This window comes from Indicator indicator, chromosome Z, assembly GCF_027791375.1.
Source record: "Indicator indicator isolate 239-I01 chromosome Z, UM_Iind_1.1, whole genome shotgun sequence".
Lineage (NCBI taxonomy): Eukaryota > Metazoa > Chordata > Aves > Piciformes > Indicatoridae > Indicator > Indicator indicator.
The window spans coordinates 11,872,382-11,897,596 of NC_072053.1; the positions used below are offsets into that span (position 1 = coordinate 11,872,382).

The 25,215-nt window shown below is 43.4% G+C and overlaps 1 protein-coding gene across 1 annotated transcript in view; it reads left to right on the plus strand.

Moving 5' to 3' along the window:
- The first annotated feature begins 10,482 nt into the window (after window positions 1–10,482).
- Window positions 10,483–25,215, plus strand: part of LOXHD1 (lipoxygenase homology PLAT domains 1) — a 169,460-nt gene continuing 154,727 nt past the window's right edge. Inside the window, exon 1 of the mRNA XM_054397236.1 lies at window positions 10,483–10,585. Coding sequence (XP_054253211.1) covers window positions 10,483–10,585 — 103 coding nt within the window. The remainder of the gene's footprint in view (window positions 10,586–25,215) is intronic.

The following is a 25,215-nucleotide window of genomic DNA, read 5'->3' on the forward strand; positions in this document are numbered from 1 at the left end:
AAGGGACCTCCAAAGGTCATCTAGTCCGACTTCCCTGCAGTGAGCAGGGACATCCCTAACCCTAGACCAGGCTGCCCAGGGCCTCGTTGAGTCTTACCTTGAGTATCTCCAGGGAAGGGGCCTGAACCACCTCCCTGAGCAATCTGTTTCAGTGTTCCACCATCCTCATAGTGAAGAACTTTTTCCTGATACCCAATCTAAATCTGCCAACTCCCTGCTCCAACTCCCTGATCGTTTTCATGGCCCTCCTCTGGATCTGCTCCATCAGGTCCATGTCCTTCCTCTATTGAAGGCTCTAGAGCTGGACACAGTACTCCAGGTGAGGTCTCACCAGAGCAGAGCAAAGTGGCAGAATCACCTGACTCATCTTTTGGTGCAACCCAGGATGTGATTGGCCTTCTGGTCTGCAAGCACACATTGCCTGCTGATGTCCAGCTTCTCATCCATCAGTACGCCCAAGACTTTTTCTGCAGGACTGCTTTCTAACAACTCATCCCCCAGTCTGTATTGATAGTGAGGATTGTTCTGACCCAGATACAGAACCCTGCACTTGCTCTTATTGAACCTCATGAGGATCACCTGGGCCCACCTTTCCAGTTCATCCAGCCCCCTCTGGATGATGTTCTGTCCCTCTGGTGTATTGACAGCACCACTCAGCGTGGTCTCATCTGCAAACTCACTGATCATGCACTCAATCCTGCTGTCTGTATCATTGATAAAAATATTAAACAGTACAGGTCCCAGTACAGACCCCTGAGGGACACCACTTGTCACTGCTCTCCATCTGCACTTCAAGCCATTGACAGCCAGCCTCCTGGATGTGACTTCCAGCCAATTCCTTATCCACTGGGCAGTCCACCCATCAAATCCATATCTCTCCAACGTGGCAAGCAGGATGTTGTTGGGGACTGTGTTAGAGGTTTTGCAGAAGTCCATGGGTCATCCCTTATCTGCTGACATAGTCACTTTATGATAGCCACTAGGCTGGTCAGTCAGGACCTGCCCCTACTAAAGCCGTGCTGGCAGTAGGAGGATCTGTTCCATGATCTTCCCAGGCACAGAGAGGAGGCTGACAGGTCAGTAGTTCCCAGGGTGCTACTTTCTATCCATTTTTAAAAATGGGTGTGATGTTTCCTTTCTTCCAGTCCCCAGGGACCTCACCTGACTGCCAGGTCAATATCATGGAGGGTGGCTTGGCAACTACATCAGCTAATTCCCTCAGGAGTCTGGGATGCATTTCATCAGGTCACATGGACTTCTATGTCTTCAGGTTCCTCAGATGATCATGCACCTTGTCTTCACTTACAGTGGGAGCAACAGTGTCACCCTGGTCTCCAACTGGTGGTCCAACAACAAGAGAGCAATGAGGAGAGGGGTTGCTAGGAAGACGGCGGCAAAAATGTTGAGAATCTCATCCATTGATATAAGTTCCCCACTGTTGCTGACTGGGGAGAAGCTTTCTTTAACCCTCCTTTTCTGGCTAATGTACCTGTAGAAGCCTTTCTTGTTTTTCTTTACATCCCTTGCAAGTTCAGTTCCAGCTGTGCCTTGGCCTTCCTGACCTCATCCCTACACAGCCAAGCAATGCCTCTGTACTCTTCCTAGGGTGCCTGTCCCTTCTTCCGTTTCCTGTGTTAGCCCCAACTTGCCCTTTAGTTTGACCAGCAGGTCATGGCTTCAACCATGGTGGTCTCTTGCCCTCCTTGCACAATTTCTTACATGTGGGGTTGATATCTTTTGCGCTCTGTAGAGAGCATCCTTAAAGATCTGCCAGCTCTCTTCCACTCCCTTGTCCCTGACGGCCATTTCCCATGGGGTCCTATTTACTAACTCCTTGAAAAGCTGGAATTTTGCTTTCCTAAAATTTAGAGTCCTAACTCTGCTTCCTGTGGGCTTTCTACTCCTTAGGACAGTGAACTGCACTAGTGCACGATCACTGCAGCCCAGGATGCCTTCAATTTTGATGTCCCTGATGATTTTGCTTGCATTTGTGACCAGCAGGTCCAACAACACATCTCCTTGAGCAGGGCTGTTCATTTCTTGTCTTAAGAAATTATTACCTAGGGACTTTAGGAGCTTCCTGGATTGCCTGCAGGCAGCCATGCTGCTTTTTCAACACATGTCAGAGCGGTTGGAAAAGCAGCAGGATGAGAGCATGTGATCATGATGCCTTCCTGAGCTGGAGTAAGAAGGCCTCATCAAGCAGCTCTGCTTGGTCAGGCAGCCTGTAGTAGAATCCTACTACAAGGCTCCTTTTGATGTCCAGATCCCTAATACCTACCCATAAGCTTTCAACCTGCTCATGGCTGTTCTTTAGTGACAACTCTTCGTACTCTATCCACTTCTTGACACAGAGGGCAACACCTCCACCCCTTCTTCCTCTCCTGTTCCTTCTGAACAGCTTGTAGCCACTGATAGCTACACTCCAGATGTGAAGATCAGGACCAGGGCAGTGGGCACTAGGATAGTTGCAGTGTCCATAGGTCCTTGATAAAGATGGTACTTGAGTGAGAAGAGGGAAGCTTGGGATGTTGGGAAAGTTAGGCTGGGATGGTTCCTAGCCTCCTCCACCTTCAACAGCATGATATAGAATGGCTTGATATGGGCTCAGATTCTCACTTCTGAGCCTTCCTGGTGCCTTGGCAAGGGAGAAGCTGAGTAGGACCTGGTGCTGCAGCTGAATTCTTGGTCCACGGAGGGTGGGAGCTGGGAGGAAGCAAGGAGAGCCATGCCTGGGCTCTGGAGGGAGAAGCAGCCACATGAATACAGGCACTGGGATATGAGCAAAGCTCTCAGGTTTGCTTAGATGTGCTCTGCTCTGACTGAGATGATCTTTCAAACACCAATTGATCTCATTGACTTCAATATTTCTGTTCACACTTTAAATCTCACTCTGCTTGGTACCTTGCAAAACTGAACACTTTTGGTTCTTTACACCTGCTACAGTGCCTGAAGATAGATGCTTTTCTCCCTGTATTCCTTCCACTTAGTATTTCTGCTGCTGCTTTTCATTGTGATCTGTGGTGTTCTTCAAAGGAGGAAAGAACCATCATCCTTTGAAATACTTAAAGCTGATGTGAGTCAGTCTCTGGAAATGTTGGATTTTATAGCCTTCTGGCAGAACAGAGATGTCAGAAAGTTTTAGCATGCAAGGAGGTAGGTTGATCCCTCCTGGGAGAAACTTAAAATAACTCTTGCACAAGATGATGAAGGAGCTTCACCATCTGTGGGGATGCTCAGTACTTGGTACAGAAGAGACCGGTGCTCTGAATCCATCTTTCCACTTTTGCTGTTTGGTCTGGTACATACAATGATCAAAAGGAATGGAAGAATTACAGCTGAATCTCTCATTCTCTTAGAATAAGCAGGACTTGAACTGTCGGTCTTTAAGGAAAAAAAACTCTTCAGCAGGTTCAGTGCCTTAGTTAGGGGTGGCTACAGAGCTAGTTTAAATAGAAATAATGTCCTTTTAAGTTGTACAGCTGACAGCCTAGTCCCTTAAGTGTTGGAATGTGTTTGTATGTACCCTTGAAATTCATTGTGTCAGTTTGTCTTGTTTTCTTACCACTTTGCTAAAAGGCAGTTGGAGAAGCAGGAGAAAATGCTCCTATTTTCTCTTGTTGCAAAACTCCCCTGAAGAAGAAGGCCTGGATCACATTCTTCCAAAACTCCTCTTGTGTGTCTCCTTTGGTGACAGCTTTAATTCTCAGCTTTGAGACCCCTCTGTTTATGCAAAAAAACTGCAGAGGTCTCTTTGAGTTTGTATTTGCTGAGTACATGTAGGTTCATCTTGACTTTCTAAGGACATATAATCGCAGTTCAATCTATTTTTAATTATCACTAATTAATTCTTAACAGTGCTTAAACCTTGTGAATTAAATTGGCAAAAAAAAAGAGCACCTCTTTCACCACTTACACACTTGTTCTTTTAATGGCTTTGTCTTATAGCAGCAATATTTTTCCTACGCTTGTGGCTTTTAAAGCAACTCGTGACTATGAATATGTCTGAATGGATTACTGCACATATAACTTCCCAGCTGTGGGCATCTGGAGCAAATCCTGCATAACTACCAGGAACCTTCAAATCAGAGGTACCAGAGGCCCAGGAAATAGTAGATGAAAACATTGCACTCCCAGCACCTCCTTATTTAAATCAGAAGTGTCATCAGGGTAAAAAAACTCTGGGAAACTCTAGGGTATTTAACCTTGACTGAGCTCTGCGCTTCTGCAGCTCATCTGGCACCTGAAGCTGGAGAGATAATGTTTTATGCCTGCTTGGTTGTGTCCGAGGAGCTGCAGGTGAGCTCCAATAAGTGCCAGGCATACTGGTGGGGTCTGTGCTCTGGTGCCTATTTGTTTTGGAAGTGAGAGAGCCTCCATTCTTGTTGAAGTGGCACACAAATCCCTATCTCGACATGGATTTATGACTTTCAGCTTGAACCATCTGTTGTTAAAAGAGCTGGTATGTACAACCTTGAGCAAAGCAGTTTCTCCAGTCCTGATTTTGAGGTGGCTACAGGAGCTGCTGGTTTGTGGGCTTTTGAGGGCTCAGGCTCAATAAGCATGCCCCTGCTGATGGATGCCTGCAGTTCCCAGGGACTGTGGACTGCTGCTCTTGTCTTTGCAGGATGCTTCACATCTCTCATTGCATTTTGCTAGGGAGGTATTTCTCTTGACTGAACTCCATTTTACCAGCAGAGGCCGTTATGCCCATACTCTTTCTTGAAGGCAGAGAGCTCCCACTGAAGCCCATGGACAAGTTAAAACTTTCCCAGTCTGTCTGATACGGTTTGGACTCTTGTACCCCAGTATCCCAAACAACCTCTCACTGAGATGTTGGGCTGAGGGGATTGCAATGCAGATATGAATTTTATTTGAGTTAAAAATGTAATGAGTAGCCAGCTGTGTCTGGTAGAAAGAGTAAAGCTCTTAGTAGGCACCATGAGGTCTGATTGAATCCATAATGACTGGTGCTGCACACTGGCTAGTGGCTCCCCATCACCTCTTCAGCTCAGCCTGTTGTAATCCTGTGCATTATTCATGTACATGCAAGACAAATGATTTGGTTTTATTAAAAGAGTCCTTTGGTATTTATTTATTTTGTGACATTAAGTACATTTATTTTCTGAAGGATGTGGACTGTGTATATATATTTTAGGTATATGATATGCTGGGCTGCATATCAAGCTCAAGAAACTATCCAGATACGGGTTAGAAGCTGCCTTGCTTCTGAGTATACAAACATGAAATCCTGCAGTACAGCTGAGGCTGTGCTCCTGGGGTTGTCAGCTTCCCTGGGCAGAGCATCAGATACTTTAAAGTCTCCTGAAGGTACACTACCTGTGATAACTTCACTGGAGTTCAAGCATGCCCTTTTTTCTGGGTTATACCCCAACCTGAATCTCACAGGAGTGGTAACAAGTTTGTTCATAAAACATCTGGAAAACTGCCTTGCTTGTATCTGCCTGTCCTTCACAGAGAGTTTCTTTACCTTCATCTCCATGGAGTGTGTTAAGTCACATAAAGAGCATCCAAGTAGAGACTACGCGTGTGGACATCAACTTTTTCTTTACATTGCCTGCGGACTGTGCAATAAGGATGACAGACTTCTCTAATCGTAAGTGCAGAGCAGCAAGTATTGAAAAATAATTTCTCCTGAAACAAGAGGGTCACAGAGCACTGGAACAGACTGGGGAGTCTCCTTCTCTGGAGACTTTCAAGACCCATCTGGATGCATTCCTGTGCAACCCGTGCTAGCTTCTATGGTCCTGCTCTGGCAGGGGAATTGGACTCGATCTTTGGAGGTCCCTTCCAACCCCTAACATCCTGTGATCCTGTGAAGAGATTTGAATGCATTTGCCTCGGGACGGAGACTACAGCAAACACCAGCTCTGTTGCATGGTGCTTGGGTACAAAACATCTGGATTTTATGGTAATAGGTGCAAAACAGGAACCATGTAGAAGACAATGAACTAAAAAAGATGTGTGTTTATGCCTTACCTAATGTCATAGAATGGTTTAGATCAGAAAGGACCTTAGAGATCATCTACTCCAACCTCCCTGCCATGGGCAGGAATGCCTCACAACTAGACTTGCCTGCTCAAGGTCTCATCTAACCTGGTCTTGAGCACCCCCAGGGAGGAGGCATCCACAACCCCTCTGGGTAACCTATTGCAGAGTCTCACCACCCTCGTACTGGAGAGATTCTTCTTAATATCCAGTTTAAATCTACTCTCCCTCAGCTTAAAACCATTCCCCCTTGTCCTGTTGATAGACACCTCTCCAGCCTTCCTGAGGGTTCCCTTCAAGTATTGGAAGGCAGCTACAAGGTGCCCCTGGAGTCTTGTCTTCTCTAGGCTAAACAACCCCAGCTCCCTCAGTCCATTCTCATAGCAGAGGTTGTGGTCCTCCTCTGGGCTTGCTCCAACAGCTCTGTGCCCTTTTTGTGATGGGGACACCAGAACTGGACACAGTATTTGACATGGGGTTTCACAAAAGCAGTGTAAAGTGGAAGAATCGCCTCTCTTGACCTGCTGGCCACACTCTTCTTGACACAGCTCGGGATATGACTTGCTTTCCAATTGTTGTTGTTAATAATAATCTCATTACCTAATAATGGAATAATTCTAGGTTAAGCACTGTACAAGTTTTAACATCTCAGGGGAAAAAAATGGTTATGAGCAAGTTAGGGTCTTGAAGAGAGAATTCTGACCTCTTTTACTCCTCCAAATGTATTATAATCAAGAAGTCTCCCTGGGCTCATGGCACTCTGGTGCGTTCTGGCCAGAGTCTTTTTGGGTGGGAGCATTTTCAGGAATCTCTTGCTGAACAAAAGGTAAGAATGTAAAGCCATATAAATACTGTTGACAGTTTTAACTAACGGTTCTCACCAATAGCTTGGTTGCCTTCCCAGTAGTTTTTTATGCACCAATAAACCTCATTGTTCTTCTCCTAGCTGTTATTCACAAGGAGAACAAAAGCGAGCTGGAACATTCTCATTTAATTAAAACAAGAGATGAAGGAAGGCTATGGAGCAAAGTTTGAATGAGACATAGCCAGTATCTCTTCTTTCCCCTTAGTTTTGACCTCTTGATTGCTAGAAATGGTTTGTTTCTGGCTTATATATGAGGTCCTGCTCTGCTGCACCTGAACGGGAAAAAAGGCAAGGCTAGAAGCAGCTCAGTAGGATCTCACTGGGACAACTACTGTGGTGTTCCACTGGTGTCTCAGATCTTTCTTCCTGACACATAAGTCACTAACTGCAGTATTTCTGCAAATGGAGCATGGCCTCAGCCCTTGCTGGGACTGCATCAGCCTGAGGCTTGTCCCAGAGGTTCCCTGAGCGTCCTAAAACTGAATCTTCCAGTACAGGAGGGAAAAAAACCAAACCAAACCAAACCAAACCAAACCAAACCAAACCAAACCAAACCAAACCAAACCAAACCAAACCAAACCCAAACCCAAACCAAACCAAACCATCTTCAACAGCTCTGCTGTCAAAGGCAGGTAAGTTACTCTGGGAATGGGGTTAAGCAGATATTAAGCAAGATATTTTAGGGCTAGAAGGGACCAGTCTTCTGGTCCCTGGATGAGCTGTCCTGAGTATTCCTAGTGCTACTTTTTGGTCTTACGCGTGGATGTGTCAGCATTTTGCTGCATAGAGCTGGAGTTGTTGGGAAGAGCAATACTCAAGGAATCTTTGTAATCAAGTGATGACCTTGTGAAACCGTAACAAAGATATGAGCTTTGCTTTTCTGAAAGATCCTATGATTTTTATTTTTCTGAAGGTGTGTTTTTGTGGTTTGGTTCTGTTCTGTGTGACATTTTTGGTGAAAAGGGGCTGGGTTTTCTGCAGCTTGCAATTTCTGCTGTGAGCTTGTGACTGTTGTAGAGAGGGGAAGGGTAACACTTATGACTGTAATGCACTGCAAAGAAGTGTCTGGGGAAATGTACTGCATCATCAAATATCTCTGCAGGATCCCTGAGCTCCTGAGGACTGGCAGCAGCCACATACCTTCAGAGCAGCATGCCATTGGTGCCTGCTGAGCCAACCATCCTGCACTCACTCTCAGAAGTGCTGTGCAGAGATACTCTATGTACATTGTTGCTGCTTTCCAGAAAATAAAGACCTGAAAGTAAATGGGGGATGTCTGGCACCGTGCAGGTTCTGCTGTGATGTCCCAGAAGTTTAGCAAGTGAGAGCTATACTGTAAGGAACAACAATGATTTATCTTTTCTCTATGATTTTAAGACCTTGGAAGAGTCATTCTTGTGTTTCATCCCAAACCTGTGCTTTAACCTACTTGGAAACTGTTCCTGAATAATTCACTTTATGATGTTTAATTCAGCAACAGAGACCAGGAAAAATACAGTGCTTTTTAAAAATTATTATTCTTAATGAATTGGTGGAAACTGGTGCCAACACCTGCTAAGGAGAGTTGGACAGACCCCTGCCCCTCCAGTCTTGGATCTTCTGGTCCTGATTGTCCCCATTTGCTGTCGCCTGGGACAATGCCTCTGCTACCCTACTTGGTCTGCATATTTTGCTATCAAAACATCTGTTCCTCATGTTCCTGCTAACCTAGCCCAATGGTGTCGATCCCTTCCAGTATGGCTCCTGCAAACACCCAGATTTATCTAGGCTGAGTTTTAAATCATGTGCATTAAAGACTTAGCATGACTGAGTGCTCTTATTATATATGTTATATATATATATGCGGTATTGTTAACTTGGGCAGCATATCATCAAGAAAATCACAGTTTATCATTCAAGGAAGCAGTAGGCTGAGTTATCCCAAAGGCAGGGTGGGTGGTAGCAGGAGGCTCTATATCATCATCCTACAGCCCTGACATGAATTCAGCTCTCTCTTCTTCCATTAGTGTGATTTAGCACCAGGCTGACCTCCCTGCTTGGTATGTACACTTGAGCTACACCAGAGAAATTCAGCATGGTTTTCTTTATCACAACCTTTAATTAAAAACCATTTTCTAAGATAAAATCTGTAACAGCATGTTTAAGAAGAAGAGTTTATCTTCTTTTATGTTTAAATTCTTAGAATTTAAGCCATCTGCTAGTCACTGCAGCTGAGATCAACCTGGTCTAAAGGTGTGTTTCCTTTCCTTCCTGCCGTGAGCTCCTGGTAGAGACTCCACAGGGCTGGATGACAACCCAAGCTGAACAGTTTAGGCATGTACATTTACATCATCATGGGGCTTGGACCATGGTTGCATTGATAGCCTAGGTGGAAAGCAGAGTTGAAGGACCCTCATCCCCTTCCTGTGGTCATGGGAATGACACCGCTGTCACGTGTACTAGATGTTAGATGAGCTTCATGCTGACATTCCTGGGCACAAGCAAGGTGCTGGGCATGCTTCATGCTGTGGTGCACTTCCAACCTTGAAATGACAACATTTATTTTTCCTCTCCTCACCTGTCTCAGTCATCAGATAGTATAATTGTGTGTGTGCTTACTTATTAATATAAGTTTTATTTCTCTTTCTTTGGCCAAGATGGGCTATTTTAAGAGCATCTCATGTAAAGTGTATTCAGTATCTTCTTCTGATTGTTGCATTTATTTATTGAGCATTGATTTTTCATTTGATTGGAAATCCAGCACAGTTACTGGAGAATGGAGGAAGTAGATACAGGAGTGCATTGCTGATGCGCTGAAGATCTCCAGACAGATATTCTGGATGTGTTTGTTTTTTTCTGGTCACTGACCAGAGGGGAGCAGGGTGGGGGGAGAAATCCAAGTAAAATTGAGACCTTTGTTATCAGTAAGATGATCCTGACACCATTAATAATGGAGACGAAATGTAGACCAATGTGATATGGTTGCTTGGTGGGTCTCCTTTTTCACCTGCCCATCTGTCTCATAACCATATGACTGTACAGCACTAAGTAATTTTTCATGATGTTTCTGAAGTTGCTACATGTCATGAGGAGGATAAATGGCTCTGTTTTCTCCCATCCTGAGCTGGCATGTGAAGGACAAGAAGTAACTTGACCATGTGCCCTCATCTGACTGATTTTTCCAGTGAGCTACAACGTTGATTGTCACATCCTGCTACCATAGACCCAGCTTGTCAGCTGACCCTGAGTGGAGCCTGAGGTGACTCAGATAAAAAGGAGGAAGTTCTCAGCACAGATCAATGAATAAATAATAATAATGAAGAGGAGAAAACCCGAAGACCTGGATATACAAAAGAGAGAGGAAGGTCCTTCAGTGAGGTAAAGGAACACAGGAAGAGACAGAAGGAGGTGAGCTGTCAGCACATGTGAGTTGGGAAGGATTAGAAACTCCAGAACACATCTATACTGAGTTGGTGGGGAGGAAAGACGTTACAAGACAAGGGCAACTTAGCTCTTTGGCAGAGAGAGGAGGTGTTCAGCAATTGATAAAAGAGCCTGAGTAGGTGGCAGAAGTGAGGCCAAGGATATCATAGAGTGTTGTTAAAAGTGTAAGGGTGAAAAACAATGACATGAAAGAAAAGACTGAAAAGATCAAAGTAGGGGAGGAGGAGGAAGAAGAAGAGGAGGTAGCGGAAGAGGTAAGTGAGGATGCAGTTGAGGAAGATGGAGAAGGTGAAAGCCAGAAGAAAAGCAAAAAGAAATCAAAGTCTGAGAACTCAGAGATTGATGGGGAAATGAAGAAAAAGAAAAAGAAAAAAACAAAGCAAAGAGATTACAGCAGTGAGGATGAGGATGAATATGAACACAGAAAGAAAAAGAAGAAGAAAAAAGGAAAGAAAAGCAAAGATAAGAAGAAGAAAGGTGACAAGTCCAAGAAAGGAAAGACAGATGATAATTTTTTGGAGATGTATGAACAGGAGCTTCGGGACTATCATTCGGATGCCTCTAACGCGACAGAAGATGAGTACAACAAAAAAAAAGGTCAGCTCCGTCATTTCTCATCTCAGCTCTTGAGCAGACAGTTTTGTTGTGGCCCTGATGATTCCTATCTTCAGATCCTCCCTGGGGGTGCAGTGTCTGTCTGTGTGGGGAATAAGTATTTTTACTGTGTGAGGTGGCACTGACAGATTGTGTCTGTATTAGCTTTTCAGTCCATTGTACTGCTGTAATTGCATTGTTCTAATTAATATTTTCATTGTGGTGCCATTCAGAAGCTGCAATCATCAGATGATGACAGGCTGGAGAGGCTCCAGAGAAGGACCACAATGACAACCCAAAAACTGATAAACTACCATATGAGGAAAGACTGAGAGAACTAAGTTTGTTCAGTCTTGAAAGATACACACACACACATACACACACACAAAAGGCTTAGTGGAGGATTTTATCATGATAATGAGGTGATTTGTGGTTACTAAGAAGACGAAGACTCTCTTTTTACAAGGGAGATCCCTGTGATCTTTTCCAGCCTGGTCTTGTGTAATCGAGATACATAGCAAAGATGCAGTCTTTCTCAAGTGTGTGTTGCAGGAGCTTGCTGGTCATTTCAGCAATCAAATGAGCAGGCAGTGGACTGCTTAGGATTGATGTAGAAGCAGGTAGTCCAGCACACTGTCCCTCTGACTGTCATAAGTAACCAAATAGGCTGGAGAAATACTGCTACTCGTCTCTAAACCTTAATATTCTGTCAGTACAGTAAATGGCCCACTCATTTCATGTGCTTGGGTACTTGGGATCAATGCATGGTGAGCTGTGGAGTAACTTAAGGTTTAGATGATGACTTATTTTCTGTAGAAGAACATGGTCTGGAGAAAGATTGCAGCCACTAACCTGACAACATTCAGACAGCTTGTGGAAAAACGCTGCACTCAGCATTTTGTATGCTGGGTAGCAGCTTATAATTTCCTCCTCCCCAGCAAACCTGCAGTGCTGCAGCAGAGAGGTGAAGGAACTGCAAGACAAATAGCAAAGACCCATGGTGTAGCTCCATGATCAAAAGTCCTTAATAGGTAGGAGGATGCTCCCAAGCACAGTGAGGTTATCTCCTTATCAGAGAGGTGGGCTGCTGGGGAGTGCCACCAGCTGCCCATTATCTGTCCATTTGGATTGTGGCATGACACTTAACCTATCAACAGTATAGTATCCCCATCCATTAATTAGAGTAATAACATATCTCGTATGGCAGCTTGGAGAACTGAGCATGGCATAAGGAATCTTGTAAAGTATCTCATGCTTGCAGTGTGGTTATAGGTTAACTATAACTGATGACTTCTGTAATGCTGCTCTATGGGTGTACTGTGAAAAGAAAAATGTCTCTGAGGTAGAAGCAAAAGGCCTTCCCATATGCACTGTAGACAATGTGCATAACCTACTTTAATTTGTGATGGCTCTTTAGGAGGAGTGAGGTTGTGTCCCCTCGTATTACGTCCATTTTGTAGTAATGGAAAAATAACTGTTCACTTCTCAAAGAGAGAAGTTCCAGCAGATGTTTGTAGTAATCTCTCCGTGGTCTTCTGCTTTGTTTCTGCTACGAAGTGGTTGAAACACTGGGGAATGAATTAAGCAGGTACTTGATTCTTATGAGAAATTTAAAAAACTTGGTCCAAAGCTTGCAACACTTGCTATCATGACAGCCCCGGAATCTCCAAGAAACTTGTCAGATGTCCAAAACTCCCAGGGGTCCCAAGGGTGAACCACAGGCTGCTCCCTTGGATCATGAACTCTCCTCCTTGAGCTGTCGGACAGTATTTGGTACCCTAAATTTCCAGGTGTGGAAGTGAGGGTACACCTATGTAAGGGAAGTGATGGAGGGCAAGGGACAGGAGAATAATGTTGTGTGTCAGTGTGAGCTGAAACTCCCCCCCCCCCACCAACAAGTAACCAGGCTAGGCCAGTCTGGAAGCAAATGAAGGCTGTATTTACAAGCAGAGTCTATAATCTACGATGAAATGCAATGAATATGTACAAATATACAAAATTCACAACATTTACAAATATATGCAATCAACAGAAAAGCACAACCGATCTCCCTTTGCTTCCTCCCAAGGGGACCCTCCCAAAGGGGCCTCTCTCTCTCCCAGGAGCTTCCCCCCAGATCCCCGTGGACAGAGAAGCAGAGTTTGTTAAGCAGAAAGTTGTTAACTTAGCTGCCAAGGTCAGTGTGTTATCTTCAGCCAGAAGAGAAGAAGAAACAGCAGCCAGACAGCCCAGCAACTGCCCCCACTGCCGAACGCAGAATGTGCAGAATGCCCACTTTGTTTTGAGTAATAGTTCTTAAACATTTCTATCTATCCAATGGAAGTGTTTAGAACAATCAGTATTTTGCTTTCTTACACCCAATAGTGATTTATTTACATTCTTTCACTTTCTCTGTTCTGAACTTTGCAAGGAAAAAATTAAAAAGACAGTTTCAAACCATCACATGTTGGGTAGAGCATACACAGTCAATAAGCCACTGAAATTTTTCACCAGCAAAAAATTGCTACGGGGCCATTTTGCAGCAAACAGCAAAAGCTCAGGGGAAAACTCTATCTGCCCTGTCCTCTTAAGCGCTTGAGTTTCAGCTATTCCCTCTGCCATGTACTGTGGTGCTGCTCTTCCTGTATTGACTCAAAACTGCAGATTTTTGGTGTGTTTTAGAGGACAAAGCTGCTTTTCTTCCAAAGGACCATTGAGTGAATTGACTGTTGGTCAGGCTTTTGAGAAATGAGTAACCTCTCCAAAAAACCTTTCAGCCTTTGGGACTGGTGAATATTCTGTAGAAATATATTTCAGACCACAATCTGTGGTTCCTTTTGCTGTAAAAAGAAGAGAGAGATGTTGTAAATGTTTTATAAGCAAGGAGTCAATGATGCCTGTGTCATGTGATGTTGTCTTTGTTATACTGTATTAGCAAACAGAAAAAGGGATCCCCTCATCACATCCAATCGATGACTGAAGAACAAGGCAAATCCAGCTCCTGGGGACAGGAAAACAAAAGATATCAAGTGACTGGGTGATAGCGTATCTGAGAAAATTCTAACAGAGATCAGGCATTTTTAACTAAATTGCAGCTGTTGTCTGTTCCTGTGATCCTGGTGTTACTGAGATTATTTATTTATTGATAAGTATCTGCAAAGTCCTTTCTACAGTGCAGTATGGAGGGCTCTGGGGAGTGCTTATTGTTGCCTTTTCAATACTTACAGACAACTTCCAAGAAAGACTGACAGATTTCTTACCAAGACTCTTAGTGACATGATAAGGGACAATGGTTTTAAAGTGAAAGACAGTAGATTTAGGTCAGACATAACGAAGAAATTTTTTATGATGAAAGTGGTGAGGCATTGGAACTGGTTGCCTGGAGAAGTTGTGAATGTCCTATCATTGGAAATGCTCAAGGCCAGGCTGGGTGAGGCTTTGAGGAACCTGGAAGATGTCTGTGACCACAGTAAGGGCGTTGGAACTTCCAACCCAAACCTTTCTTTGGTTCTGTGATTCTTGACTTGTCCAAACAGTGCACACTGCTTAGTGTAGACTTCATCAGTAGGTTAAAAGTTCAATAGGTATGCAGAGACTGTTGAAGTAGCACCCTAGCTGCCTTTTCTGTAATAGGGAAGAGGGAGACCTGCATGGTTATTTATCCTCCTTCTTAGATTTAAGGTCAGAGAACTATGAATGAAGAGATCAAGTGTCACTGTGCTTTCTGAGTCACTTCTGCCAAAGCCATGGATATCTATGGGTTGGCAGGAAGCAATAAAATGTGTCCTTCTTCAGACTTACTTTTATGGCATTCACTGAGTCTCTGTCTTGGTGACTCCAGCTTTGAGACATCCATGGACTGTGGTAGATAGTGGAAAGCTCCCTCCTGTACAGTGTCATAGCAGAGTGCTGCTGACTCAGGATATTCTGGGGCTTTGCATAGCTGTAGCTCAGCAAGACAGGAAAACATTTCAGAGAAAAACAATCTTTTTGGGGTACGATTGATGATAAAATTATCTTTTCTTTCTTTTCCTTTTTTTCCTTTTATTTTCTCCTCTCTCTTTTTTTTTTTTTCCCTGTCAGGTTTCACTTCTGAACATTGAGAAGTTGATTTGCTTCTCTTTAAAGGAAAGATACCCTTTAGTGGGTTTTTCTTGTCAGACTTTTCACACTTGGTCACCACCTCTAGGGCCAAGGGTCCAAGGACTGCTTCATAGAAGATGAAGGATAAAAGCACTTCTATACGTTCAGTTTCTTAAATGACACATTTGTGTCACAGTAAATGGCTAGGAAAAGCCTAGATGGCTCCTAATGATAAAGATACTGTAAAGGTCCATGGGACACATGTATTTTAATGCAAGGGAGCAAACCTTGGACGAGGTCCCAGGAGATGCAGTACTTTGAGGCTGCAGTCTTCTCTTCCAGGTACAGGTGCTGAGCACTTTGTGTGAAACACTGCTGGTGTGAAAGGGTGAAGCTGGACTTCAGTGTTTTTGGCAGTGCTGGTAATAATTATAAAATTAAGAAAGCTACGCAAGAAAAGCATGCTTTTATTAAGACAGAGTCTCCCTCTCTGGAGATATTCAAAACCTGCCTGGATGCATTCCTGTGTGACCTGGTATAGGCGATCCTGCTCTGGCAGGAGGTTTGACTGGATGATCTTTTGAGGTCCTTTCCAGCCCCTAACATTCTGTGATTCTGTGATTCAAATGGTGTTGAGAGGAGGAAAATGGCTACTGTTGACTGGTAAACAGGTAACAAGTAGTTAATGATTTCTTTTGATGTGTACCCTCCATTTTAATGTGTTTATCACATGTTCCTTTAGCAATTGGAGAAAGTGGTTACACAGAGCTTTAGGACATGCTGAGTTCATAGAACGGTCCAGGCCAGAAGGGACCTCCAAAGGTCATCTAGTCCAACCTCCCTGCAATCAGCAGGGATGTCCTCAACTAGACCAGGTTGCCCAGGGCAATTGCTCAGTTCTGCAGAAAGAGAACAGGTGATGTGAGGTTACCAGTTCTCTTGCTGTGCTATATGCAGAATTGGAGAGATGTATCACATACTTTTATGACAGATGATCATCAGTTGCAAAATCACCTCTTCTGCACCCTGCACCCACTGATCTTCCTGAAGTGGGGCTCAGGTTAATATTCCGTATCAGAAGGAACAAGGACCTCTCTTTGCAAGAAAGAGTTGCTTATTTATTTATTTACTTAATTTTCCTTAACAGTAAAGTAAGCTTTGGTTTTAGGAATAGAATGTTCAGAAAAGAGTTTTATACCAGCAACCTGCTGTAGGTACACATGCTTTGGCACCAAGGTTGGACAAGATGATCCCTTGAGGTGCTTTCCAACTAATCCTATTCTGTGGTTCTATGATATAAACCTTTCAGAGCAAGCCATTGCTGGTATTTAAAGGTTTAGGCCCTTGCAGAAATCTCCTTTCATTTGAGGGTGTGGGCTCAGCAAGTGCAGGCACAAGGCTGGTGGGAGACAGTGCTTGTGTACCCCTCACCTCTCCCCTGGCAGGACCCATCAGCCCTAAGCAGAAGCCATTCTTGTTAGACACACATATGATGTATTTGGGATGGCTGGGCCCAGCTGGCAGCACCCAAAACAGCATCGAGGAACAGCTGTAGATGCCAGGCTGCCAAACACATGGCACAGCTGATGTGCCAGCTGATGCCTGTAAAACCCACACATTTGATGTCTGCAGTTTTCCAGCATTGCTGCTCTTCTCACACCCAAGATACTTAAATCTGAACGTAATGGTGAGCTTGGTTTTATTACCCTGTTTGTCTGTGACTACTTTTTTTTTTTCCTAAAATGTTTGGCTTTTGAACTTTATGAGAAAATATCTGAGAGTTTCTCAAGAAGAAGTGAACAAGATTTTCCTGAGAAGCAGATGTTAAATGCAAGTTAATGTATTCAGTGCTTGGTGTGTTCCTACCAACCCCATGTGTCCAATCAGCCTGGATTTAATGATCTGTAACAGCTGAGGTGTAAGGCGAAGTGTCCTCTCTGAGGAAGGTGACCTTTAGAGGATGAAAGATTGAAATAATTCAATAAAATATTTAAGTTTTCTTTCTTTCTTTCTTTCTTTCTTTCTTTCTTTCTTTCTTTCTTTCTTTCTTTCTTTCTTTCTTTCTTTCTTTCTTTCTTTCTTTCTTTCTTTCTTTCTTTCTTTCTTTCTTTCTTTCTTTCTTTCTTTCTTTCTTTCTTTCTTTCTTTCTTTCTTTCTTTCTTTCTGTCTTTCTTTCTTTCTTTCTGTCTTTCTTTCTTTCTTTCTGTCTTTCTTTCTTCCTGTCTTTCTTTCTTCCTGTCTTTCTTGTCTTTCTTTCCTCTTCCTGCCTTGCCTTGCCTTGCCTTTCTTCCTTAGGAAACTAAACAAGATTTTTGTGATGTTGGAAAAATCCAAGACTTATCTGGGTAGCTTTTCATTCTTTGGATGGAGAAAGAAAACCAAGGAGCTTCTTTTGCTTACAGTAGTTTCCTCTACTGGTACATCAAAGTCCCAGTTTCCGGACTGCATCATAATTTTAAGGATCATGAGTTTCGTTCCCATTTATACTTTGAAAAATATTATCTCCCAGGTTCTCTATGAAGCTGTTTATCATTATCTTCCTGGCTGTTTGGACAAATATCTGAATACTGTTCCATTAAAACTACAGAATTTTCTCCATCCAGATGGAAAGTGTAGGCAGAAAAATACAAGGCACTAAGCACAAACATATTGAATTATCCCTCTCCAGAGCCTCAGGTGTGGTGCTTTATCCGTCTGAGGCCCAGGAAAAAAGAGATTGGAAGTGCGGTTTGTACTGAAAGCATCTAACTACTGCTGACAAGCTGTGGTTTACTAGAGGTTTCTCTGTCTGCTGTTGGGCATACAACTAGTATGTAACTTCCAGATTCACAACGTACTTTTTGTCCAGTTAAAGCCTCCGCTTGGCTGAGTATTGCTAGTCCAACAAATATTTCTTTATTCTCACTACTTTGTGAGCAAAGATATTTCCCCAAGCATTGTCAGAGAGTTATTCTTCTGCCTTTTTTGTTTGTTTGTTTGTTTGCTGGACACTGCTGTGCAATGTGATGTCACAAATGCCTGAATGGCAACACTTAAAAATTATAATTCTGACTTTTGTTGGTGGACTTACATGCCTTGCACAATCCACTGGACACATAGACTCATAGAATGCATTGGGTTTGAAAGGACCTTTAAAGGTCATCTATTCTAACCCCCCTGCAAGGCTGCTTTGAGTCCCATCATTTCTGACCTTGAATTGTCTTAAGGGATGGGACTTGCACCTGTTCCAGTGTTCCACTGCCTGTATAGTGAAGAACTTCTTCCTAAGGAACAATAAATCTACCCTGCTGTAGCCTAGAATGATTTCTCCTTGTCCTAGTACTACATGCCCTTGCAAACAGTTCCTACCCAGCTTTCTCGTAGGCCCTCCTCAGGTACTGGAAGGTCTCTTTGGAGCCTTCTCTTCTCCAGGTTGAACAACCCCCAATCTCTCAGCCTGTCTTTGTAGGAGAGGTGCACTTTGGAGGCCCTACTCTGGACCAGATCCATGGACTCCATGATACAAAGCAGTTGTTCGTTGTTGCTGTTAGGAAACTCTTGGTCTTTTTGGCACTTCACCCATGGGGTTCAGGTCCACTGGATTTGTCTTCATCTATTTGGTGTCCTCTGTTTTTTATAGCTGTCTGTATGATAGTATTATTTCTATCAGACTTGCTCTGTGAACTGCAAGTGGTAATCAGAGGATTTACAAAGAAGAAGGAGGTAGGAGATAGGAAGGTCTTAGTTTGTATCCATTGATTTTTTTTTTTTTTAATCTTTTCTAAGGTGCTAGTTGGATAGGAGTAGCTGTCAATAATAATAAGTCATGGAGTTATGATTAATTTATAGTAACATTTAACAATGTGCATGTAGATAACACACATATTTGTAAGAAGATTCTGACAGGTATTGATCCCTCTTTATGCTGTATATCAACCAGAAATGCAGCTGGAAATTTTATCTCAGGAGTGAAAGGTGCTGGTTCATCATCTGAGAGCTGACAGTGGGGCAGTGTCACCCTCTCGCTAGCAGAAGGTGTGCCAACCATTTGTTGTTGCTCATGGCATCATCTGATCCTTGCATGCAGGTGAAATTGCTTTTCCTCCTACCCAGTATTGGTGGTCAGTGCTGGCAGCAAGCAGAGCTTCTCTCCTCAGCCTTGATTGTCTTGATACCTAGAAACGTGCAAGAAAGTGGAACTGGAAGAAAGTGGAACTCCTGTTTGAATCCAGTGACGTGATAAACAGTAGGGAATTACTTCCACTTGTGTTCCGCAGACATGTTGCTCTACCACAGAGTTTGCTCAGTGCTGCAGGTAAAATCAGTATCATATTTTACCCAGGTTGCATTATACACTTTTCATTGGACAACGTCTAGTGTTCTCATTCACAGTCGTGATTCAGACACACCCCATGTCATGGAACATCTTCCTTGTCTCCAAAAGATAATGGAAAAATGGAACAGGTTTATCTCAAAAATGCTGCTCTCCCCTGAGGCACAGTGTTTTCCTCCAGTGTAATTTTAACTTGAATAACAAGTTATGTCTACTACTGAGCTAAATCTGCTTTGCTCTTCCAGCAAAGAACTGAGGTGTTTTTCCTGGTGATGCAGAGGCAGAAGCTCTTTTAAGTGATAGCTGAAGCATCAGATGAATTGAGTTTGTCTTCCTACTGTGCATGAGAATTAAATGTGGATTTTGCAATAGCTGTTGAAATAAATTAAGTCCAAACCACAAATACTTTTGCCTGTGGGAACAAGGAGGACAGTATTCAATGTTGGATTTATATTTTCAGAGATAAATGATGTTTCTGAGCTCAAGATAACACGATTTGCCTGTACTAGTGGTAATTTTGCAGGAAATTTCTCTAATTCATGTCTATGAAGTGTCTCAAAATGCAAGATATTATTAAATCTGGAATTCTTTGTATAATATGTGAACAGCAAAATGTGTAATAGTGCACGACTGGTCCAAATATTCATGGAAAAAAATCCCTATCTTTTGCTTTGAATAATTAATTTGGCATCCATGCTGGCCTCAAAAGCTGCTTTTGCTAAAGCTTATAAAAAGCAAGCAGTGTCTCATAGTGTGTGAGGCCCAAATCTGTTCACAGTTTTGCAGTGTGAATCCAAAGTCATTGTGCTCAAGTAAATGGAGTTAGTTGGGATTTTCCCCATGGTGAAAGAGAGAAGAATTGACTAATTTTGTGTATAACAAAAGATTGTTGCCCAAACCATGGCCTGATAAAAACAAACAGGCACTGATTTCAAAAGCTGTTCTTCGCAGTAGAGGGTGGTCTTGATGTATGGCATCCTGGCCTGTATCAGGAATAGTGTAGCCAGCAGGACAAGGGAGGTTATTCTTCCCCTGTACTCAGCTCTGGTCAGGTCACACCTTGAGTACTGTGTCCAGTTCTGGGCTCAATTCAAGAGAGATGTTGAGGTACTAGAACGTGTCCAGAGAAGGGCAACGAAGTTGGTGAGGTGCCTGGAATACAAACCCTATGAGGAGAGGCTGAGGGAGCTGGGGGTGTTTAGCCTGGTGAAGAGGAGGCTCAGGAGTGACCTCATTGATATTGATGTCTACAACTACCTGAAGGGAGGTTGTAGGCAGGTGGGGGTTGGTCTCTTCTCCCAGGCAACCAGCACCAGAACAAGGGGACACAGTCTCAAGTTGTGCCAGGGGAGGTACAGGCTGGATGTTAGGAGGAAGTTCTTCACAGAGAGGGTGATTGGCCATTGGATTGGGCTGCCCAGGGAGGTGGTGGAGTTGCCATCACTGGAGACGTTCAAGAGGAGAGTGGATGAGGCACTTAGTGCCATGTTCTAGTTGATTGCTTAGGGCTGTTGGACTGGATGATCTTGGAGGTCTCTTCCAACCTGGTCGATTCTGTGAATCAACTGTATGAAGCTGTAGCCACACTAAGTGTTTAACTGGTGTGTTCATATGCACAGAGCATCATTTTGGCAAACATAATCTGTAACAGTTTATGTGCACCCTTGAAAACTTACAAGTATTTTGCCTAAGCATCAAGGTGCTCTTCAGGTGCAAGCATCACTGAAGTGCTTCAGTAGAGGCCAGAGTGATTAGTATTTTGCATGGATCTACATTAAGTGAATCTTGAGAATTATCAGTAAATTCCCAACTGGAAATACAGAGAAAGGCAAAGCAGTACTGGGTAAATGCATTCTGCTACATGGGTGCATCTGAAGATAGCTCTTCACCTTTGAAGACAGACCAAAAAAAAATCAAAGCAGTTTGTGTTGGTTTGACTTTATATTCGAGGTGAAGGCAGCATCCCACTGATTTCTTCCACTGCTTGGTGTAGGAGGACTTAGTTCTTGCTCACCTTGTGCATGCAACCTGGAGGTATGAGTCTTCAGATCTTTGAGGAAGCAGGTCACAATGAGGGTGGTGACATTTACTACAATTGTGCTTTATGATGGTATATAATAGGTCAGCCCAGAGGGGAGTAAAAGGCTGAGATACTGGAGGGTGGCAGCCTGCCTCCGGGACGCTGGTGTTTCCTGTGCCCTGGAGTGTTTCATGTCTGCAGCCACCTTGGATCTTTCACCCCTTCTGTTCCCTTACCCTAGCTCACAGCATGGTTCATCTCTTGTTTCTTTCACTCTTATCCAAACCTACTGATGATCCCACATTAGATTTGTGGTCTTATTCCACTTGTTTAATCGTTCCTGTGGCATAAGCCTTATTTTTTTTCTATCAAGGGCCACTCTTGCTAGATAACAGTTAGGCACTGTCATCAACTCCAGCTCAGTTCTTCATATTCACTGTATGACAATGTGACCTGAAGGGATCTGCCCTAATTGGTGCTAGGCAGTTCCATGTTGTTGGAGTTAGAAAAACCTGAATTTGTCAGCCAAAGCATTCTTCTGCCCTGAAGATACTCTTTCTTTGTGGAGCTAAGGGAATTTTCATGCTCTTAGCTAGAGGAACTCAGTCTGCTCTTGTCAGTCTTTACACCTTTACAATAATTTTAGAAACCATTTTGAAACAAGTGCTTCTTCACTCCGGCCATTGAATGGACAGGTTTATAGTATCAGCTCTTTCTTCAAGACAGGGAGATGAATGTAGGTTCTTCCAGCAATGCTGCAGTGTAACTTGATACTGATTTTATGCTTTTTGTATCTTGTGCTTGAAATGACAATTTTTGAATGCTTATTTTCAGCAAAGAAGCTAGTGTCTGTTATCTCTTTTATTGAGCTTATATATGCCCATGAAAAGCAGTTAACAGCTTTGCAGTCCATAGCAAATCAGTTCTGTTCAGCTTACTGAAACTTTCTCCAGTTTCTGAAGTCTTTACGTTGGATAGCTGAACAGTGGATTCAGCTGGAGATTCCAGTTCACTGAAATAAAATTTGGAAGAAAAAAATCTGTATTAAAAGCTTTGTATTGACTGCCCAGCCCTTTGAGAGAAAAGCAAGATTTGGAGGCTACCCTGAAAGCCAAACATTCCTTTGATAATACTGCAGATTACTGTAAATTGCCCATGTTCTGGGTGCTTGGAATAAGCTTACATTCACCTTGGGGATGAGATTGTTTGCAAGTGAAAAGCACCTAAATGTAGGTGTCTTGCCTGTAAGCAGTGGCTCATATAAGCAGGATAATGTTCAAACTGGGCTCTAGCACTCTCCCTTTTTTTTTGCAGCCTCTTTTTGGGGTTCCTCTACCAATGCATAATGTCATGATTTTCCCCTTGTTGTTTGATCAAGAAGGAAATAGGTGGGTGCAAAGCTAGCCATCCATAGACAGGCTAAGAAGTCCACTGCTTTTTCCTAATGTCTGATCTAAATCTACCCTCCTCTCGCTTGGATCCACCCCCCCTAGTCCTATCACTATCTGACACACTAAGAAGTCCCTCACCAGATACTGGAAGGCCACAACAAGGTCTCCTCAGCGCCTTCTCTTCTCAAAACTGAATAACCCAAACTCTCTCAGCCTGTCCTTATAGCAGAGGTGCTCCAGCCCTCTGATCATCCTCGTGGGCCTCCTTCAAACATGTTGCAGCACATCCAGATCCTTCTTGTAATAGGGGCTCCAGAACGGGATGCAGTACTCCAGGTGGGGTCTCACAAGAGCAATATATGGGGGGGAGAATCACCTCCCTCACCCTGCTGGCCACACTTCTCCTGAGGCAGCCCAGGATGTGATTGGCTTTCTGGGCTGCATGTGCACACTGCTGGTTCATGCTGAGTTTCTCATCCACCAGCACCCCCAAGTCCTTTTCTTCAGGCCTGCTCTCAAGCCAGTCACCACCCAGCCTATACTGGTGCCTGGGATTGCGCTGACTTGGATGCAGGGCCCTCCACTTGGTCTTGTTGAACCACATGAGGCTGGAATAGGCCCACCTCTCCAGCCTGTCAAGGTCCCTCTGGATGGCATCCCTTCTGTCATTCAAGGGATTATAAGAGCTGATATCTTTGCTCCATAGAAGGAAACCCTTGGCGAGCATTAACGCCCATCATCCTGAGAATATTTACAGAGGTGATGGAGATGAATCCTCATTAGGCAATTGAGATACCTTGAATGGTGCAGAGGAGTTAAAACTCAGAACTCAGAATGAAGAAAAGATTGGAAATACCAGAAGACCATAAAAAAAAAAAAAAAAGAAAGAAGTTGGTCAAAAGGAAAGCTTTCATGATGAAACATATACAATACCTGAAATATTTAACTTCAGTATTTTTTTCTCCTTCACAGCTGAGGCAGGGAAGTAGCAAAATCAATCTTGCTAGCCTGAATTCCACCCTTGGTTAGAAGTGTGACTTCAACAGAAATTCAATTTCAAGCTTTCCAGCTAATTAGGCTTTATTGTCTCAAATGATAAAGTACAAGATGTTTATGCTTGGGATCTGTTAAGGCTGGGGACATGTTCTCTCAAAGATAGAATATCCAATTATTCACAAGCAAACTCCTTGAATGGTTGAGAAATGTAGCTACTCTACATTTCTTGTAGTCTTAGGGATGTTGTTCACGGAGTCACAGAATCACAGACAGGTAGAGGTTGGAAGAGATCTCTGGAGATCACCTGGTCCAACACTTCTGCTAAAGCAGCTTCACCTTGACCTAGTTTCACAGGATTGTGTTCAGGAGGTTTTGAGTCTCTCCTGACTACACAGGAGACTCCACAATCTCTTTGGGCAGCCTGCTTCAATGTTCTGTCAGTCTGACAGTAATAAGTTTTTCTTCATATTCCCGAGTTATAGTTTGCACCCATTGCCCCTTGTACTGTTGCTGGGTACCACTGAAAGTGGTAGGCCCCATCCTCTACACACCTGCCTGTTAGTTATTGATAAGCATTGATAAGATTCCCTCTCAGTCTTCTCCAGGCTAAACAAGCTAGAGGTCTCTCAGTCTTTCCTCATCAGAGAAATGCTCCAGCTCCCTCATTATCTTGTTCCTAACAAAGGGGCTTGGGGTACAAAATGCTGCCTGACCCGTGTCCTGCCACCATCCCAACACTATACAGTTTTTACCCTACTGGGCTCTCCAGCTGCAGAGATTCTCCCAGCAAAGATGACACCAATCAGCTCTCAGTGACCGACAAAAAAAAAATTTAAAAAAAAAAAAAGGAAACAATCCTGGATCCAGAACTTTCTTGTGTCTTCAAAGGAAGTAGCTGAGTAAGTTGTGCTTGTCTCCAGGTGCCTTTCACACAAAGAGCTACTATCGATATTAGTATTAAAGTTTTGTTTTCTTCCTGCAAAGGATGTCATGGCCCCTGTGTCCATGACACCAGCAGAAAGCTGTGACATCATTTACTTGCAGAGCTAGCCACACAGCTGTAGTGCTGGACAAGGGTGGCAGAGTTCTTTTCCCTTTCCAGGGCTGCACTATGGCACTTGTCAAATGCAGCAACATGCTGGTGTCACTAACCCAGTCATTCCTTTTTTCCCTCTGTGCAAAATTTATTAAAATGGTACTAACCACAGCATATGCTCAGTAATGATGTGCTACTTGGGCAAGGCTCAGTACATCTGTCCCAGTAAAAACTGCTCATCTAGTGTGCTGTCTTCTCAATGAAGCATGTGGAGGCTGAGTGTGACTCTAAAGTACAAATTTATACATACTTGTGGCTTGTGATTTCTTGCAACTGTGAGATTTCCATTGTGGAATTAGAGAAGGAGGTTTATTTTTATGGTGGTTTGTTGACGGTGTTGTCTTAAACACTTAATTTCTTTGTATTCAATCATCTCTGTTTTTTAGGAATTGAAAAGTAGAAGTAGATCCGTCTGACTTACATCTTCTGTTAGGAAATTAAGATTAG